This window comes from Struthio camelus, chromosome 3 (assembly GCF_040807025.1).
Source record: "Struthio camelus isolate bStrCam1 chromosome 3, bStrCam1.hap1, whole genome shotgun sequence".
NCBI lineage: Eukaryota > Metazoa > Chordata > Aves > Struthioniformes > Struthionidae > Struthio > Struthio camelus.
In genome coordinates this window covers 80,149,129-80,166,768 of record NC_090944.1, presented here as the reverse complement: position 1 = coordinate 80,166,768, position 17,640 = coordinate 80,149,129, and the positions used below count along the sequence as shown (strand labels likewise).

The following is a 17,640-nucleotide window of genomic DNA, read 5'->3' as shown; positions in this document are numbered from 1 at the left end:
GCCCCCGTCCCAGTGCTGGCCAGAGGGGCAGAGGGGCTCCTGCTTTTCAGCCGCTGTCGAGCGCTATGTGGGACGGTGGCACCTCAGTTTCTCTTGCCAACTCACCAGGCGAGTGGCAAACCTCCTCCTGTGCAGCCGATGAGGCCCAGGCAGGGCACTGCTCGGTGCCGGCCTGCAAGAAACGGGTTCGGGTTACAGAACTGCCCTGCAGCAGCCAGGGCCACCAGGGAGCTGCTTCAGCCATGCCGAAACAAGTGCGCGGCTCCAGGGAAAATCCCCCGGTCGTCCGACACCTGCGCAGGAGACGCTTGGTGCAGCAGAGGCCCTGCCTCTCTGCCCGACACAGGTGCTGGTGGCAAAGGCTTGTAGCAGGCGCAGCCCCACAGCAGGCGCCCGCAGGGGACCCGGGGGCCCAGGCTGCCCTGCCGCGCTCCCCCAACCCGGGGAGCTGCTCCCCGGCAGCCCCACGCGGCAGCCGCCAGTGTCGCGAGGGCTTCGGGCCCTGCCACGTCCCCTCCCGAAACTCAGACGCCTCCCGCCAGCCCCCAGCAAGGGCCCTGCGGGAGAGGGAGCCCCTGCTCACCTCCGCCGAAACCAAGGCCTCAACGGTGCGGGCCGTCAGCGACCCCGCCTGGGCAAGAGAGCAAAGAGGCAACGTGAGCAGCTGGTGGCGGGGGCTGTTCCCCAAAGCCCCGTGGCGCTCGGGGGGCAGCGCAGAGCCCCGGGACACTTACGGCGCCCTGGGAGCCGACGGCCGTGGCGAGGAGCCGAAGGGAGGCGAGTCGGGTGACGCGCGTCTCCGGGGCTCCTGGGCTCGGCCTGGGCACAGGGCAGGGGCAAGGACACAGCTCCGTCACAGCCAGCCCCTCTGCTGGCTGCCCGGGCCCAGCCCCGCGCGCCCGCGCCACCCTGGCGCAGGAGCCCTGCGGCCTCCGGGCCTCTTCCCCGCGGGAAGGGGCAGCGGCAGCTCGGGCTCCCCAGGCGTGCAAGCAAGGAGCCGTGGGGCCAGCTGCAGGCCGGTGCTGTTGGTTTGCCGGCGCAAGGCGAAGCACCTCCCGCCGCTCTGCCCAGCAGCGGCCCCGCGCAGGGGGTGTCCCTGTGCCCCACCTCGCCTGCTGCTTTCTTGCTGCCCTGCAGCTCTGCACCACCCGCAGCCTTGCCGCCGCAGGCGGGCTGCGTTCCCGGCCAGGGCTCACCTGAGGATGGCGTTGAGCCACTGCTCCTTCACCTCCTGCGACCTGCAGCAAAAAGGAGAAGCAGCCTCAGAGCCTGCTGCTGCTCCTGCTGCACAGAGGCCCCAGACACAGCTCGCCCGCTTGGCACCGCTCCACACGGCCAGACCCCACAGCCCGCGGGCGGTACGCCCCCGCAGCGTGCCTGGGCTGAGCAGAGCTGCAGGGAGGTGGCGGGGGCCGGTGGCTGGTGGCCACCTGGAGCTGCCAGGGGCTGCGTCTGAAACCCAAGCGGGCCTCTACTCTCTCTCCCCACAGCCTGCCTTGAGCTCCAGCAAGCCCGGAGAGGACTGCAGGCGAGCACGGTGCCCTGCACCCCAGAACAGCCCGGCGCGTGTGCCCGGGACTCACCGGAAAGTGACCACGCACAGGTCGGTGGGCCAGACGAGCACGAGGGTGTTGGTGCAATTCAGGCCGCCAACCTGCTGCTCCTCCTGCTGCCCGCACGCCGCCTCGTCCTTCCTGCACAGCACCCAGAGCTGGCTGAGAGGCACCCGGTGCTTCAGCAGGAAGGTGGAGCCACACCTGGCGGAGGGAGAGCAGGGGCCGCCTCGGAAGCTGCCGCTGTGGGGACAGCCCCAGCAGCCTTCCAGGGCAGAGCCATTGCCGGGGACAGAGGCTTGGGGTGGCCACCCCTGAGCCTTGTGCGGGAGAAAGGAGCGTCAGTCCCCGCACACCCACACGGGGCGCTTCCCAAACGTCAGCGCCGCAAAGCAATGCCAGCAGACACGTTGTCGGGGAAGCAGGAGCCTGCCCCCTTCCCCTAACACCTGCCCAAAGTAGAGGAAAGTCCAAGAGGCAGCTGCTGCTCCCGAGGGAGAGGGAGCAGCTCCGGGCAGCCGCGGTGCGCGGGGGCTGGTGGCAGAGGCGGTGGCCGGGGCCGGGGCCGGGTCGGCTGGGGCTGGGGCTGCTCTTCTGACCTGAAGGTGGCGACGGCGATGGCGTCGGGGAAGAGCAGGAGGTGCCTGTCCCTGGTGCGCCGGTGCCGGGTCACCTGCACGCGGTCGGTGAGGAGGAGGTGGGGGCTGCTGCGCGACACGAAGGCGCCGAGCGGCCCGCGGGGCCGGGAGGCTGCCGTGGCCACGAGCCCCCGAGGAGCCGGGCGGCCAGGGGCCCCGGGCCGTGCCTGCGTGCCGGCAGCGGGGCCGGCAGCGCCCCGGGCTCCGCAGCAGTTGGCCTGTCCCATGGCGCTGGGCAGCGCCAGGCGCTGGCCAGGCCTGCGCGAAGCTAAGAGCGCTCTGCCTGTGCCGGGTAAAGCCGCTGGGCTGGGAGCCTGCGTCTCCCCGCTGCCCCGCGCCGGCACAGCGCCGCACTGGGCGACGGGCGGGTGCTGGCGGTTGGTGTCGCCCGGGCGCCGCCGCGGCACATTGTGATGCGCCGGCCGGGCCGCGGGCAACGCCGGGGCGGGGGGGTGGGGGCCGGGGGCGAGGGGGAGTCTGCCTGATTGCGATGCCCTGCGATTTCCGGGCGAGCGAACGGTGCCTGGGACAAGGGAGCCGATGGGCTTGGGGCTGGACGAGCTCCCGGCTTCAGCAGCTGGCTCTGTGTTGGGGAAAACCCCACGAGGCACAGGCCTCCCCGCACAGCTGCAACATCCCGCCTTGCTGCTGGAGCGGAGAGGGGGACTCAAGCTTTGGAGGGGGCAAGGAGGACGGCCTGTGCCCGCTAGAGACCCAGGGCCCAGACGGTGCCCCACATCGCGAGTTTCACGGCTCCTCTGCGCTCGGGCCGGGTGGTGGTCAGCCCTAGAGCGCAGCGAGCTGCACTCCAGGTGTCTACATGGGGCACCACCGCCTGACGTGGGGTTCTCGGCTCCAGTTGCAGCAATCCTTCCTTAGGGAAGGACTCAGGTGCCTAAGCACCAGGACCGGCGTGCACCAGTGGCTGATGCCTTCAAAAATTCCTTGCGCTGCCCTGGGACACCCACATGCCTGTAGACACTGACTGCCACCTCCCCTCAGGTGCGAGCCAGGCGCCTGCAGAGAGACTGCGATGCAGACTGCGCAGGAGATCAGGCAGGCCCCTGTAAATGCTTGCGTGCAGATACCAAAAGGGAAGGACCCATGTGTGCAGTGTGCATCTGAGCGGCAGTGCAAATGTCAGTGAAACCTGTGGGGACGGTCTTTCGCACAGCCTTCCGTGAGGCTTGGCTCTCGACTGGATGCCAAAGAGTTTTGGCTGCAAGCTGCTCTCCCAAATCAAGTGGCTGCGATGTGTGGGGCCAGAACCAGAGCTTGCACCTCGCTGGTGCCCGAGGGTGTGGTGCTCCGTGAGGAACGGTGCCCTGGGGTAGGGCTTGAGAAGGAAGAAGGGTCCAAGACAGCTGGTTGATGTTCAAGGGCGTCTCCTCCAAGCTGCAAAAGGGTCCCTGGCACTGGGCAACAAGCTGAGCAAAGCGGGCAGGAGACCTGCATAGCAGACCAAGGAGCTTGTGGCAGAACTCAGCCCTAAGAAGGCAGTATGCAGAGGGTGGAAGCTGGGACAGGTCACCTGGGAGGAGTAGAGGCTGCGCAGTGCTCGAGCCTGCAGGGCTAGGGCTACGAGGGCGAGGAACCGCAGGCCCCGGAGAGCAGGGAGAAAGTCTGGAGAAAGGAAGAGCTTCCCCTGCGGGAGGACGATGGTGTTAGCGATGGCTTAAGCACACTGGATATCCAGAGGTGCATGGGCCCTGATGGGATGCACCCGCGAGTGCTGAGGGAGCTGGCCATTGTCACTGCAAGGCCACTCTCAATCCTCTTGGAAAGGCCATGGTGATCGGGAGAGGAGCCAGGGGCCTGGAAGAAAGCGAGCGTCACGCCAGTCTTCCCCAAGGGCAAGAAGGAGGATGCAGGGACGTGCAGGCCACGCAGCTTCCCCTCAATCCCTGGAAAGGTGATGGAGCAGCTGCTGCTGGATCCCATTCCCAAGCAGATGAAGGACAAGAAGGTGCTCAGCAGCAGTCAGCATGGATTCCCAAAGGGGAAATCGTGCTTAAGCAACCTGATCGCCTCCCACACTGGAAAGGCTGGCTGGGGAGAGGAGGGGAGAGCAGTGCATGCTGTCTGCCTTGACTTCAGGAAGGCTTGCCACGCTGCCTCCCAGAACATCCTCGCAGGCGAGCGGAGGAGCTTGCTGAGCGTGACTGGCATGTGTGCCCTAGGACACACACCTCCTTGGGCCCAAAGAGAGACCCCCTTCCTCTCTGGTGAAGTGTGTGTGCGCCTGCTCCCTGGGCTTTCTGCTGGGCTTACAGGCCAGGCAGCGGGCACTTCCTCTTCCCGGGAGCCTTTGTCTTGTCCCAGGCAACTACCGGGAGGCAGCCACCGCAGAAATGCTCGAGGTGTTGCTGAAGCTCTTGTCATCGGTTCTGCGGCCTCCGAGTCTTTGCCCCGCACCAAGCGCGTGGCTTGTCTCCTCAAGCCCTTCCCTGCCACAAGGACAAAACGCTCCTGGTTTCTACAGAGGAGAGCTGAAAGGCATGTGACGGCAGAGCTGCAGGCTGCGGAGAGCGGCAAATGCCTTTTGCAGCTTGCACCAAGACCCTCTCGCTTGGCTTCCTTGGGAGGAGAGCGCCCCTGCTCCCCGGCACCAACGGAGGGGGCATCTTCTCTAGTTGCAGCCTGCCAGCATGCTCCTTCTCCCAGCCACGGCTCCAGTCCCGCCACGTCCTCTCCTGCCCCTTTCCTCAGTGTGCTGGCAACAGCTGCACCCAGGAAATGGCACACCTGCCATGCCTGCGTGCTGCCTTTCTCGGCAGCCCCTCTGGCAGCAGCCTCCCCTCTGGGTAACTGCTCTGCCCCCGGCCCAGGAACCTGCTGCTCTCTGCGGGTGGCCCTGGATTCCCCGACAGAGAGGCATTTCTGCCCCCAGTCTAGCTTGCAGTCTCCCACAACGGCAGCTGCTGCGCTGCTGCTGCTGCTGCTGCGCCGTCACCTGCCCTCCTGCTACGTCGCTATGCCGGGGCAGTCCAGCACACCTGCCCTGCCCACAGCATTACATACCAGTCACTGTCAGACATGCAGTGCCCGCGCGTTTGCAAGAGAGACAAGGCGCCCTCCACTAGTCCTGCAGAAAAGGGCTTTATTGGAGGCAAGGCACGCGGCAGTAAACCCAAAGTCCCCCTGCTCCTGCTTTCTCTTCCTTTTCTCTTCCCTCTTTTCCTTTCCGTTCCTTTCCTTTCCTTGTTCTCTTCCCTGTTCTTTCCATTTTCTCTTTCCTTTGGTCTTTACATTCTTTCTCTTTCTTTTTTTTCTCCTTCCTCTTTTCTCCTTCCTTGTTTTCTTGCATCCTTTTCTTTAGTCTCTTTCCTTGTTTGCTCTTTCCGTTTTCCCCTTCTTAATGCTTCCTTCTTTCTCTTTCTTTCTCTTTCTCTTTGCCTATTTCCTTTCCTTTTCTCTTCTTTCCTTTTTTCTCTTTCCTTTTCTCTTCTCTTTCCTTTTGTCCTCTTCATTGTCCCCTTTTTTCTTTCCTGTCTTCTTTTGCCTTTCCTTCCTTCTTTCCTTTTCCCACCTTCCTCCTTCTCTCTTTCCTTTTTCCTCCCTTCTTTTCCTCTTTCTCCTCTCTCCTCTCTTCCTTTCCTTTCTTCTTTCTACTACTGTTTTCTCTCTTTTTTCTCTCCCCCTTCTTTCTTTCTTTCCTTTGTGTTCCTTTTTCTTGCCTTTTTGCTTTCCCCCTTTTTGCTTTCCTTTTCCCTGTTTATTCCTCTCTACTTTTTCTCCTTCCTTTCTTCCTGACATCTTCACCCTTTCCTTTCTTCTGGCTTCTCTTTTAACGCTGTCCATAGTTCTCCTGCCATCTTTTCTCAGGCCTTTTTCTCTCTCCTTCTTTTCTCTTCCACCTTTTTCTTTCTGCTTCTTTTTTCTTTCCTTTCCTCTTCTCTTGTTTTGGCTGTTTGTCTTGTCTTTTCCTCCCGTTTTGCTATTTCCATTTTTCCCCTTTCCGTTTTTCTCTTTCCTTTTTTCTGCCCTTCCTTTCTGCCAATTTTTCTTTCCCTTTCCCCTTTTCCCTCTTTCCTGTTCTCTTTTCTTTTCTTCTTGCATTTGTTCCCTTTCTTTGCCTCTTTTTTATCTTACCTCTTTTCTCTTTCCTTTTTGTCTTCCTTCTTTGCTCTTTCCACACTTCCTCTTTCCTTTTCGCTCTCCTTGCGTCTCCGTTTCTTTTCGCTTTCTTTTTCTCTTCCAACTGTTTCGCTTTCCTTTTCTGCTCTTCCCGTTTTTTCCTCTTTCCTTCTTTCCTCCCTCCTTAGTTTCTTGCCTTGCTCCTCCTTCCTCTTTTCCTTTACCTTTTCTTCTTCCTCTCTCTACTTATTTCCTTTCCTTGTTTCTCTCTCCTTTTTCCTCAGACCTTTTCCTTTTCTTTCTCTCCACCTTTTTTCCTCTCCCCTTTTTTTCTCTTTCTGTTCTCTTTACATTTTTTCTTTCTTTTGGCTCAAATCTTTTGCTCTTCTTTTTTCTCCTCCACTGTTTTCTTTCATCCTTTCATCACTTTTCTTTTTTCCCTTTCTTGCTTATCTCTTTCCTTTTTCCCCTTTCTTAAGGGGAATGCTTCCATTTTTTTTTTATTTTTTTCCTGTTCATTTCCTTTTTTCTTCTTCTTTTCTCCTTCCCTTTTTCCTTCCCTTTCTTTTCTTTCCTTTCCTTTTCTTTCCTTTCTTCTTTCCTTATTTTTCCTTTTTTCCTTCTTTTTGCCTTTCCTTTTTCTCTTTCCTTATTTTCTTTCCATTTCACGTGCCTGCTTATCTCTTCTCTTTCCTTTTTCTTTCCCTTTTTGCTCTTCCTTTTTTCTCTTTTCCCCTTCCTTATGTTCCCTTTTCTTCTACTTTCCTTTTTTCGCTCTTCTTTTCTCTCTTCCTTTTTTGCCTCCCTTTTTTCTTTCCTTTCTTCATCTTCCTCCTCTTTCCTCTTGCACTTTCCCTTTTTCTATTTTCTCTTCTTTCTCTTCCTCTGCTTTTTTCTTCTCCTTTTTCTCTTTATTTTGTTTCTCTTTTTCCTAGTCCCCTTCTTCTCTTTCCTTTTGCCTTTTTATATCTTCTTACTTTTCCCCCCATCCTTTCTCCCTCTCATCTTTGCTTTCACCCCGTTGCTGGGCTCTGCTTTAATTTTCTCCTTAGTTCTCCTTCCATCTAGTCTCTTTTTTTTTTCTCCTCCTTCTTTTTCTTTCATTTTCTCTTTTTTCTCACCCTTTTCTAGTTCATCCTTTTTTCTCCTTTTTCTGCTTGCCTTTTCCTTTTCTCATTTTTTTGGAATTTCTTCTTTTCCTCTGTTTTTTGCTCTTTCCTTTTTCATTTTTTTTTTGGTGTGAATTTTTCTCTTTCCCTTTTCCCCTTTTCCTTTTCCTTTTCTTTTAGTCTCCTTTGGTTTTCTCCATTTTCTTTTCTCATTCCTTTTCTTCTCTTTTTATCTTACCTCATTTCTCTTTCCTTTTTGAGCTCCTTTTTCTCTCTTTCCAGGCTTTCTCTTGCCTTTTTGCTTTCCTCTTTTCTATTTTTCTCTTCTTCTCTTTCAACTTTTTCTCTCCTCCTTTTTTCTCATCCCTTCTTCTCTTTCCTTAACTCTCTGTCTTATTTGCTTTCCTTTCTGCTCTTGCCTCCCTTCTTGCCCTTTTCTCTTTTTTCTCTTCCTGTATTTTCTTTCCTTGCTTCTCTTGACTTTCACATATTTTTCTCTTTTCCTGCTCTCCATTTTCTCTTTCCTTTTTCTCTTTCCTTTTTTCTTTCTCTTTTTTCTTATTCCTTTTCCCGTTTCTTTTTCCTTTCCTGGTTTCTCTTTTCTCTTTTTCTGTCCTTTTTTCTTTCCTTTTCTCTCTCCCTTTTTTCTTTTTCCCTTTTTTCCTTTCCTTTTTCTTCGCATTCCTTCCCTTTTCATTCCTTTCTTCTTCTTTCCATCCTTTTTTCACTCCATCTTGGCTCGTTCCTTTTTCTCTTTCCTTTCTCTTTTCTGATGTTCTCTTTGTTCCTTCTCTTTCTTTTTTCTCTGTCCTATTCCTCTCCTTGCTTCCTCCTCTCTCCCCTTCTTGCCGCTTCCCTCCCTTTACAACCTAGGTCCAGGTTTAGCTGTTTGGACCAGGAATCCAGACTCCCTGCAGCTTGTTAAGTCTTTGTGGCTCCTACAAACCAGCCGGAAGCTACTGATCCTTTCCCCTCAGCCTGTCCCGTGTCTTAGGCCAAAAGCAGTTCTTGCCTGGCCAGCCACTTCTTCCTCGACAGGTCTGCCCGCGACGACCCTGTGGGGCTCTGGTGGCTCCCGCCCCAGGCCCAGCCTGCGCTAGTGAGGCCTGGTGACTGGTCAGAGGGTCCTGTTGGCCCGCAAGCAGGAAGAGGCAAAGGCAGCAGGTCCCAGGGGCATTATGGAGGGGCCCTGGGAAGCAGGACGGGAGAGCTCCGGGGAGCAGCTGGAGGGCCTTGCGGCTGCAGAGCCACCGCCTAATAGTTCCGGCACGACGGCAGGTGGTTTTTCCAGGGCCGCCTTCTCTGAGCTCAGCTCCTGCTGCCCGACAGCAGCATTGCCCGCACTTCTGGTGCCTTGCTGGTGCCTTGTGCTGTTTGCGGAGCACTCCCGCAAGGACAGGGCTGGCTCCGAGTAGCTCCTGCCCATCGTGCTGGGATGGTTTTTCCCCGGAGGCAGTGGAGGGGCAGAGCTGCACGTTGCGTACGTCCTGCTCCTGCTGGGGCTTCTGCCTCGGGGCTGCTGCTGCTGCTGCCTCTCAGAGGGGGCAGGGCCGCATCCCTCTTGGGGCTCGCGGCTCTCGTGGGCACAAGCGTCCTGCCGAGCAGCACCTGGGTGGCCTGTGGGGAGAAAGAGCCTCTCAGCTAGTGTTTGCTGGCCCTCTGAAGGGAAAAGGAGACTTTCCCGGTGGGACCAGGCAGCCCGGCCAGATGGCGAGGTGCAACCTTAGCACCTGTGGGCCTGAGGAGCAGTTCAGGAGACACAAGGACCCGCGGGCACAATATCCTGCACGGGGCAGAGTGCAGTTCTAGGCCATAGCGAGCAACGCAGAGAAGAGCAGAGCTGTACGGATGTTTAAGCTCTCTCTGGGATGCCTTTTGTTGAGCTCAGGCTTGTCGTTCTGAACTCCTGGGAAGTGATGCGGCCGGCAAGCACTGCCAGGAGGTATGGCACCCCCTGCACCTGTCTGCATTGCCACCGATGTCTTCCCGTATGCAGCTCAAGAACTGGCACCAGCAGCCCTGCGCAGGGCCGGTCCTCAGTGCATCCTCCTACCTGCAGAGCCACCTGTGTGCTCAGGGGCCTCCTCGGCCGAGGGGCTGCCAGGCAAGGCCGTGTCCTCGCCAAATATTGCCGCGCAGTTCTCAATGAGGAACTCCACCAGCATCGTCACCTGCCCACAAAAAACCAGGGATGTCAGCGCAAGGGGCTGGAAAGGTGCTCAGCAGTCTTTCCCAAGCCTCACTGGGGTTTCTGTTCCAAAAGCTGCACCTCGCTGGCTGCAGCTCCCCTATGAGATTTGCCTGTCCCGTTGCGGAGAGCCCCGCTGCGGGGCGCCCCCGGTGCTCCCAGGCGCTGCTTCCTTGAGCTTTTGCAATGGCCGTGGGATCGGTGGGGATGGCTCGGGTGTGGCCCGAAGCGGGGAGCCAGCTGGTGAGGCCAGCATACCTTGTCGTTCATCTCCTTCTGCACTTGCAGCGGGAGCGCGCTCTCGGTGCCAGGGCTCAGCATGTTGGGCCCAACGCAGATGGCCAAGTTGCTGGAGTCCATCTTGTTGGTCTCTGCGTTTTGGCTGATGCGGTGGAGCAGAGCGAGCAAGGGCTTGAGCAAGAGGACGTTTGGCCTGGGCAGTTTGGCAGCCACCCTAAGTGGACACAAACAACACGTGCCATGAATCTGGGGGGCCAGTGGCCGCTGCGGCTTCTGTGAGCAAGCCTCAAGCAAAGGCCCGCAAATGGTGCGTCCTGCAAAGAGAGCAACGCCTGTGCTTGGCCCGGCCTCTGCCACCCCCTGCATACCGCTGGCCCGGGCTACACCACTTACTCTTTCAGTTCTTCAATCTTTTCCTGCCTGCTGGGCTTCTCCAGAGCCAGCATCCAGCTCTCGTACAGGGCTGCCGACAGCAGTTGGGAGGGGATATTTCGGAGGAAGTCCTGCAAGGCCAAGATACAGAGAGGAGGCTTTGGACATCAGCCCTGAGCCCAGGGGGAGCATCCCCGGCGCTCGGGCTCTAGCGCCTAGCAGCCTCTAGCCCACCCAGAAATGGCAGGCTTCCTCCCGGAGGAGGGTGCTGGCGAGGAGCAGGGGCAGGAGGAGGAGGAGGAAGTGAGTTTCGCGTGGGCAGGCAGGGAAGCCGTGGCCGAGCAAGGGGAAGCGAGAAGCAGGCGGAAAACACAAATGCCAAACTTTCCCGGGGCTGGGAAAACATGTTGCTTGGCTTGGCTATGCTTTCGGCTCGGAGCGCCCCCTGGGCCCGTGCAGGTTCCCAAGGTGCTCTCACAGCTGCAAGTCAGAAGAATTCACCTTCAAGACTACCGCCAAGAGGTGCACAGGTCTGCCTGCCAAGTCAACGGTGCCTCCCTTGTTGAGCTCCTCCTTCAAGTCGCGGCGGGCTTTCTCATTTGCAGCCTTGCGGAATACCCCCTCAGTGCCAGGGCCTTCCCTGTGCAATATGGCCAGCAGATCCTGCGGGAAAAAGCAGAGAGGGGTGGGAGAAGGGTCACGCGGGTGCAGAACGGCCCTTTAGCCTTAGGGCAGGCTCTCTTTGGAGACAGAAGCAAGCCTTTGCCTGGCAGGCACGCTCTGCTTTGCCTGCGTTCGCATCCGGTTCTCCCTGCACGAAGATTAGCCTGCGAGTAACCTGGCTGTCCCCCAAGCCACCCTCCCGACCACGGTTTTCAGGGAAAGACAGAAATCCCGGGCTGTTTCTGCTGCTGAGAGCTTCCTTGCAGTGACTTCTGCAAGGCCACCAACATGCCCCCTCAGGAGCCGATCTGCTTCTCCTCCTCCTGCTCCGGCGTTGTCTCCATTCCCGAGTTACTTCCCGCGGCAGCTGTGTGAGCTGCACAAAGCCGCGGTCCTGACCCCCTTGACTTGCGCAATGGGATGCGAACTTGAGGCCTTGCCAGTGAGAAGTGAGTGTGGACCCGCTGTCTGCTGAGAGCCCCAGCCCGAGCGCTGAGGATGCTGCCTCGCACGAGAAGCCGGCAGCAGCACAGTTGTGTGGCCAGGCTGCCTTACCTGCAGTGCCTGGGGAAGGGTCTCCTCTGTGCCGCAAAGAGTAGCCAGAGGCTGGCCAAAGAGAGGGCTCTGGAGGCCAGAGTCCGGCTGCCCTGGGCAGTCCCCACCAGCCGAGGGTCGCCTCCCAGCAAACGGCCATGGGATCAACCGCTTGCTCTTCTTCGCCCCCTGTGCTGCAAGCAAGCGGAAAGCTAAAGTCAGGTGACAAAAGCAGGGGCCGAGAGCTCTGCTGCCTGCTGTGTGCGTGCAGTGCCGTGTGATGCAAGGCGGATGTGTTTGCTTGGGCAGCTTGCAGTGGCTGCGGTTCTGGCTGTGCCCGGGGAGCATGCCCCCGTCCCAGTGCTGGCCAGAGGGGCAGAGGGGCTCCTGCTTTTCAGCCGCTGTCGAGCGCTATGTGGGACGGTGGCACCTCAGTTTCTCTTGCCAACTCACCAGGCGAGTGGCAAACCTCCTCCTGTGCAGCCGATGAGGCCCAGGCAGGGCACTGCTCGGTGCCGGCCTGCAAGAAACGGGTTCGGGTTACAGAGCTGCCCTGCAGCAGCCAGGGCCACCAGGGAGCTGCTTCAGCCATGCCGAAACAAGTGCGCGGCTCCAGAGAAAATCCCCCGGTCGTCCGACACCTGCGCAGGAGACGCTTGGTGCAGCAGAGGCCCTGCCTCTCTGCCCGACACAGGTGCTGGTGGCAAAGGCTTGTAGCAGGCGCAGCCCCACAGCAGGCGCCCGCAGGGGACCCGGGGGCCCAGGCTGCCCTGCCGCGCTCCCCCAACCCGGGGAGCTGCTCCCCGGCAGCCCCACGCGGCAGCCGCCAGTGTCGCGAGGGCTTCGGGCCCTGCCACGTCCCCTCCCGAAACTCAGACGCCTCCCGCCAGCCCCCAGCAAGGGCCCTGCGGGAGAGGGAGCCCCTGCTCACCTCCGCCGAAACCAAGGCCTCAACGGTGCGGGCAGTCAGCGACCCCGCCTGGGCAAGAGAGCAAAGAGGCAACGTGAGCAGCTGGTGGCGGGGGCTGTTCCCCAAAGCCCCGTGGCGCTCGGGGGGCAGCGCAGAGCCCCGGGACACTTACGGTGCCCTGGGAGCCGACGGCCGTGGCGAGGAGCCGAAGGGAGGCGAGTCGGGTGACGCGCGTCTCCGGGGCTCCTGGGCTCGGCCTGGGCACAGGGCAGGGGCAAGGACACAGCTCCGTCACAGCCAGCCCCTCTGCTGGCTGCCCGGGCCCAGCCCCGCGCGCCCGCGCCACCCTGGCGCAGGAGCCCTGCGGCCTCCGGGCCTCTTCCCCGCGGGAAGGGGCAGCGGCAGCTCGGGCTCCCCAGGCGTGCAAGCAAGGAGCCGTGGGGCCAGCTGCAGGCCGGTGCTGTTGGTTTGCCGGCGCAAGGCGAAGCACCTCCCGCCGCTCTGCCCAGCAGCGGCCCCGCGCAGGGGGTGTCCCTGTGCCCCACCTCGCCTGCTGCTTTCTTGCTGCCCTGCAGCTCTGCACCACCCGCAGCCTTGCCGCCGCAGGCGGGCTGCGTTCCCGGCCAGGGCTCACCTGAGGATGGCGTTGAGCCACTGCTCCTTCACCTCCTGCGACCTGCAGCAAAAAGGAGAAGCAGCCTCAGAGCCTGCTGCTGCTCCTGCTGCACAGAGGCCCCAGACACAGCTCGCCCGCTTGGCACCGCTCCACACGGCCAGACCCCACAGCCCGCGGGCGGTACGCCCCCGCAGCGTGCCTGGGCTGAGCAGAGCTGCAGGGAGGTGGCGGGGGCCGGTGGCTGGTGGCCACCTGGAGCTGCCAGGGGCTGCGTCTGAAACCCAAGCGGGCCTCTACTCTCTCTCCCCACAGCCTGCCTTGAGCTCCAGCAAGCCCGGAGAGGACTGCAGGCGAGCACGGTGCCCTGCACCCCAGAACAGCCCGGCGCGTGTGCCCGGGACTCACCGGAAAGTGACCACGCACAGGTCGGTGGGCCAGACGAGCACGAGGGTGTTGGTGCAATTCAGGCCGCCAACCTGCTGCTCCTCCTGCTGCCCGCACGCCGCCTCGTCCTTCCTGCACAGCACCCAGAGCTGGCTGAGAGGCACCCGGTGCTTCAGCAGGAAGGTGGAGCCACACCTGGCGGAGGGAGAGCAGGGGCCGCCTCGGAAGCTGCCGCTGTGGGGACAGCCCCAGCAGCCTTCCAGGGCAGAGCCATTGCCGGGGACAGAGGCTTGGGGTGGCCACCCCTGAGCCTTGTGCGGGAGAAAGGAGCGTCAGTCCCCGCACACCCACACGGGGCGCTTCCCAAACGTCAGCGCCGCAAAGCAATGCCAGCAGACACGTTGTCGGGGAAGCAGGAGCCTGCCCCCTTCCCCTAACACCTGCCCAAAGTAGAGGAAAGTCCAAGAGGCAGCTGCTGCTCCCGAGGGAGAGGGAGCAGCTCCGGGCAGCCGCGGTGCGCGGGGGCTGGTGGCAGAGGCGGTGGCCGGGGCCGGGGCCGGGTCGGCTGGGGCTGGGGCTGCTCTTCTGACCTGAAGGTGGCGACGGCGATGGCGTCGGGGAAGAGCAGGAGGTGCCTGTCCCTGGTGCGCCGGTGCCGGGTCACCTGCACGCGGTCGGTGAGGAGGAGGTGGGGGCTGCTGCGCGACACGAAGGCGCCGAGCGGCCCGCGGGGCCGGGAGGCTGCCGTGGCCACGAGCCCCCGAGGAGCCGGGCGGCCAGGGGCCCCGGGCCGTGCCTGCGTGCCGGCAGCGGGGCCGGCAGCGCCCCGGGCTCCGCAGCAGTTGGCCTGTCCCATGGCGCTGGGCAGCGCCAGGCGCTGGCCAGGCCTGCGCGAAGCTAAGAGCGCTCTGCCTGTGCCGGGTAAAGCCGCTGGGCTGGGAGCCTGCGTCTCCCCGCTGCCCCGCGCCGGCACAGCGCCGCACTGGGCGACGGGCGGGTGCTGGCGGTTGGTGTCGCCCGGGCGCCGCCGCGGCACATTGTGATGCGCCGGCCGGGCCGCGGGCAACGCCGGGGCGGGGGGGTGGGGGCCGGGGGCGAGGGGGAGTCTGCCTGATTGCGATGCCCTGCGATTTCCGGGCGAGCGAACGGTGCCTGGGACAAGGGAGCCGATGGGCTTGGGGCTGGACGAGCTCCCGGCTTCAGCAGCTGGCTCTGTGTTGGGGAAAACCCCACGAGGCACAGGCCTCCCCGCACAGCTGCAACATCCCGCCTTGCTGCTGGAGCGGAGAGGGGGACTCAAGCTTTGGAGGGGGCAAGGAGGACGGCCTGTGCCCGCTAGAGACCCAGGGCCCAGACGGTGCCCCACATCGCGAGTTTCACGGCTCCTCTGCGCTCGGGCCGGGTGGTGGTCAGCCCTAGAGCGCAGCGAGCTGCACTCCAGGTGTCTACATGGGGCACCACCGCCTGACGTGGGGTTCTCGGCTCCAGTCGCAGCAATCCTTCCTTAGGGAAGGACTCAGGTGCCTAAGCACCAGGACCGGCGTGCACCAGTGGCTGATGCCTTCAAAAATTCCTTGCGCTGCCCTGGGACACCCACATGCCTGTAGACACTGACTGCCACCTCCCCTCAGGTGCGAGCCAGGCGCCTGCAGAGAGACTGCGATGCAGACTGCGCAGGAGATCAGGCAGGCCCCTGTAAATGCTTGCGTGCAGATACCAAAAGGGAAGGACCCATGTGTGCAGTGTGCATCTGAGCGGCAGTGCAAATGTCAGTGAAACCTGCGGGGACGGTCTTTCGCACAGCCTTCCGTGAGGCTTGGCTCTCGACTGGATGCCAAAGAGTTTTGGCTGCAAGCTGCTCTCCCAAATCAAGTGGCTGCGATGTGTGGGGCCAGAACCAGAGCTTGCACCTCGCTGGTGCCCGAGGGTGTGGTGCTCCGTGAGGAACGGTGCCCTGGGGTAGGGCTTGAGAAGGAAGAAGGGTCCAAGACAGCTGGTTGATGTTCAAGGGCGTCTCCTCCAAGCTGCAAAAGGGTCCCTGGCACTGGGCAACAAGCTGAGCAAAGCGGGCAGGAGACCTGCATAGCAGACCAAGGAGCTTGTGGCAGAACTCAGCCCTAAGAAGGCAGTATGCAGAGGGTGGAAGCTGGGACAGGTCACCTGGGAGGAGTAGAGGCTGCGCAGTGCTCGAGCCTGCAGGGCTAGGGTAGAAAGACCAAAGCCCTGCTGTAATTCATCTCACAGAGGATTCTAGGGATAACAGGAAGGGCTTCTCTAAAGACATCCCCAAGCCAAGGGAAGGTAAGGAAAAATATGGACCCACTGCCCACTTAATGAAGCAGGGGCCCTGGTGACAAGAGCGCTGAGGAAAGGCTGAGTTCTGAAAAGTATCTAAACAGCATAGCTCAGAGGATTGTGGTTAATGGCACAAAGTCTAGGTGGAGGCCAGTAAGTAGCATTGTACCCCAGGGGTCAATGCTGGGGCCAGTCCTTTTCCACTTCTTCATCAGAGACCTGCTGGTGAGCAGAGTGCACCCTCAGCAAGTTAGCTGATGATACAATAATTGGGAGGAATGGCTGATACTCCAGAGGCTGTGCTGCCATTCTGAGGGACCTCAATGAGCTGGAGAAACGGACAGAGAGGAATTTCAATAAAGGAAAATGCCACATCCTGCCCCTGGGGAGGATTAGCCCCATGGACCAGTTCAGACTGGTGGTCCACTTGCTGGAAAGCATCTCTGTAGGAAGGCCCTGCTGGTCCTGGTGCACAACAGGTTGACCATGAGCCTGCAATGCGCCCTTGTGGCAAAGGAAGCCAACAGTAGCCTGGGCTGCATTAGGAAGAGCATTGCCAGCAGGATGGAGAGAGCGTCCTTCCTCTCATCCCTGTTGTGGGATGTTTTCTCTCTACAGAAAAACTGTAGAGTGTCCACAGGAAAGATAAATCCACACATTTTATTAGTCAGCCTCAATTGTCAGATATTCTCATTTATATGCAAGTATTTTGTCTACATTGAAGATTGCCCTGATTACTCTGAGAATCAGGCCTTTTGATTCCAAGTTTGAATTCTTAGTTAAGATAATTGTTTTTAACTATATGGTTGTTTCAACAACGTGAATGGATGGATTGAACTTCAAAAAGTATATTATGCTCTCTATTATGTTTGGTATAAATCCAAACTGTAGCAGGAATGGTTAGCCATGAAGTTACTTGATGCCTTGACATTCCCTTCTTAGTTTCTGTTGTAATATTAATCTATGTTATTTGCTAAGAAAAAAGTAAGAGCTGTCTGGATTAAATAGAAATGATCTGTTTTGCGTTTCATAGGTAACTGCTTGATACTTGACAATAAGTAAATATCTTGCATGACATTTAATTATTTAAAGTCAGGAAGGAGTATTAAAAGAGGAATGAAGTACAATGAAGTGAATATTTCTGTGAAAAGTTCTGGATTAATGAATATGTAAACCCTAAGAAAAATGGATTGCTTTGAAATGAGAAGCATTTTTCATTGTCTAGCTCTTAGTCTTTTAACAGCTGCAGCAGTCAAGGTTGACAACACAGTCATGGTGTAGCTCTGCAAAATGCATCCTACATGGTTCCACCTGGAACTTGTTCCTCTTGGAAGCATCTGCTCCGCTCCCAAATGGACCAGCTTGTGCAGCGTGTGCATTCATGAAGGACATCATAAGGCACAAGTGACCTGTGGCATTCCTACTGCTTATTCATGGACAGATACAGTGAGAAAGGCTCAAACATTAAAAACATCACACTGGGTAAATTGATATTTTGGTACCTGTAATACCATGCGCAGGGAAAAAAGACAGAGGGAGAGCAAGAGAGAGAGAGAAGGGAAAAAAAATCCTGTAGACAATTTCTAGAACAAAATATTACTTAATTTGAATGAAGTACCAGATTAAGTATCAGAATGTGGCCAACTGAAGAGTCAAATTTTGAAATGACAGATGTCTACCTGAAAAAAAACATAAGAAAGGGGAAGGTTTTTCTTTTCCCCCTGCGCAGGGCAATTACCAACTCTGCAAGGAAATTCAAGGAGATAAGAAATGATGGAGAATTCCAAGAGAAACAAATTAACATATCTTGAGGGATCAGAGTGAAAAACTGTAGCTCCCTGAAGCGCAATTTCTTCTTTGCTTTCAGAAGAGCAGTGTGCCATGCTCAACCAAGACCTGTCCACTTCTGTACAAATACTGAGGCAGCAGAAAAACATGTTATACAATATATATTGTGTGGCTGAAAAATATGTTTTAAATAGGGAAGTGTGGGCACAGGAAGGATGGAGTTAATCTTCCCCAGTTTTAGCCAACTAACAGATATATAAATTAAGCTGATCT

The 17,640-nt window shown here is 58.5% G+C and overlaps 1 protein-coding gene across 1 annotated transcript; it reads right to left on the bottom strand.

Annotated features, from left to right (window-relative positions):
• Positions 1-9,616: 9,616 nt before the first annotated feature.
• Positions 9,617-11,722, bottom strand: LOC138066612 (T-cell activation Rho GTPase-activating protein-like). Its single transcript, XM_068936500.1, has 4 exons — positions 11,396-11,722; positions 10,679-10,840; positions 10,199-10,308; positions 9,617-10,019 (listed from the first exon to the last, which is right to left on the bottom strand). Exons 1-4 carry the CDS (start codon positions 11,720-11,722, stop codon positions 9,617-9,619), a joined length of 1,002 nt encoding a protein of 333 aa, XP_068792601.1.
• Positions 11,723-17,640: the final 5,918 nt, after the last annotated feature.